The sequence below is a fragment of the Pteropus alecto genome, unplaced genomic scaffold (genome assembly GCF_000325575.1).
Source record: "Pteropus alecto unplaced genomic scaffold, ASM32557v1 scaffold101, whole genome shotgun sequence".
In the NCBI taxonomy this organism is placed as follows: domain Eukaryota; kingdom Metazoa; phylum Chordata; class Mammalia; order Chiroptera; family Pteropodidae; genus Pteropus; species Pteropus alecto.
In genome coordinates, this window is record NW_006432945.1 from 18,127,869 (window position 1) to 18,128,734 (window position 866).

At 63.6% G+C, this 866-nt stretch overlaps 2 protein-coding genes across 6 annotated transcripts in view; one reads left to right on the forward strand and one right to left on the reverse strand.

Moving 5' to 3' along the window:
- Positions 1-643, reverse strand: part of LRRC52 (leucine rich repeat containing 52) — an 8,463-nt gene extending 7,820 nt beyond the window's left edge. Inside the window, exon 1 of the mRNA XM_006907836.1 lies at positions 22-643. Coding sequence (XP_006907898.1) covers positions 22-643 — 622 coding nt within the window. The remainder of the gene's footprint in view (positions 1-21) is intronic.
- Positions 1-866, forward strand: part of RXRG (retinoid X receptor gamma) — a 144,066-nt gene that overhangs the window by 32,996 nt on the left and 110,204 nt on the right. The gene's annotated exons all lie outside the window — the stretch shown is intronic.

Below are 866 nucleotides of genomic sequence, written 5' to 3' on the forward strand. Positions count from 1 at the left end.
CCGCACCGGCCCCATGCTCACCTGGGTGGTTCAGATGGGCCACTATGAGGTAGATGGTGAAGTCCAGGAAGGAGCAGTTACACCTCCACGGGTTTCCGCTCAGGTACAGGGTGTGCAGCGTCAGGAGGCCCTGGAAGGCAGCGTGGTCCAAGGTTCGCAGGCCGGTGTTCCTCAGGTCCAGGTACCGCAGAGAGCTGGTGTTGGCAAAGGTGTACCTGTTCAGAGAGGACAGGCGCGGGTTGTTGGAGATGTTTAGGTGCACCAGGTGGCCGAGCATGGAGAAGCCGTACGGGGAGATCGAGGTGAGGTTGTTGGAGCTGAGATCGAGGTAGATGAGCTTGAAGACGCCGACGAAGGTGTAATCCATCACCTCGCCAATCAGATTACTCCGGCAGTCCAGGTAAACGAGGTCGCTGAGGAGCCCCAGGTCCATCGCCGGCAAAAACGTGATGTCGTTGTCGTCCAGGTAGAGTCTGCGGGTGTTGAGGGGAACGTCGGGGGGGTACTCGGTCAGCTGCATCCCCGTGCAGGTCACTTCCTGGACTAGACACTGACACTTGCTCGGGCACTTCGAGCCCGAAACCAGTCCCATTCCCAAGGAGAAGAGTAACCAGCCCGGCCCGGGGCCCGACGCGAGGGACATAGCAGGAAGCCACGGCGCACGGCCCTCCTGCCACCGTCTCGCGGGAGGGCTGGCCGGCCGCACTGTCCCTCTGACCCGGAGGCGCGCGGGGCGGGCGCTGGAAGAGCTGCTGCTCCCTGGCTCTGCGCGAAGCACTTTCCGTCACGGGAGAGGAGAGCGGAAGCTGAAACACGAGGCGGGCGTCCCCCTGGGTGGCCCTGCCGGCCGCTCGCTCTCAGAGCCC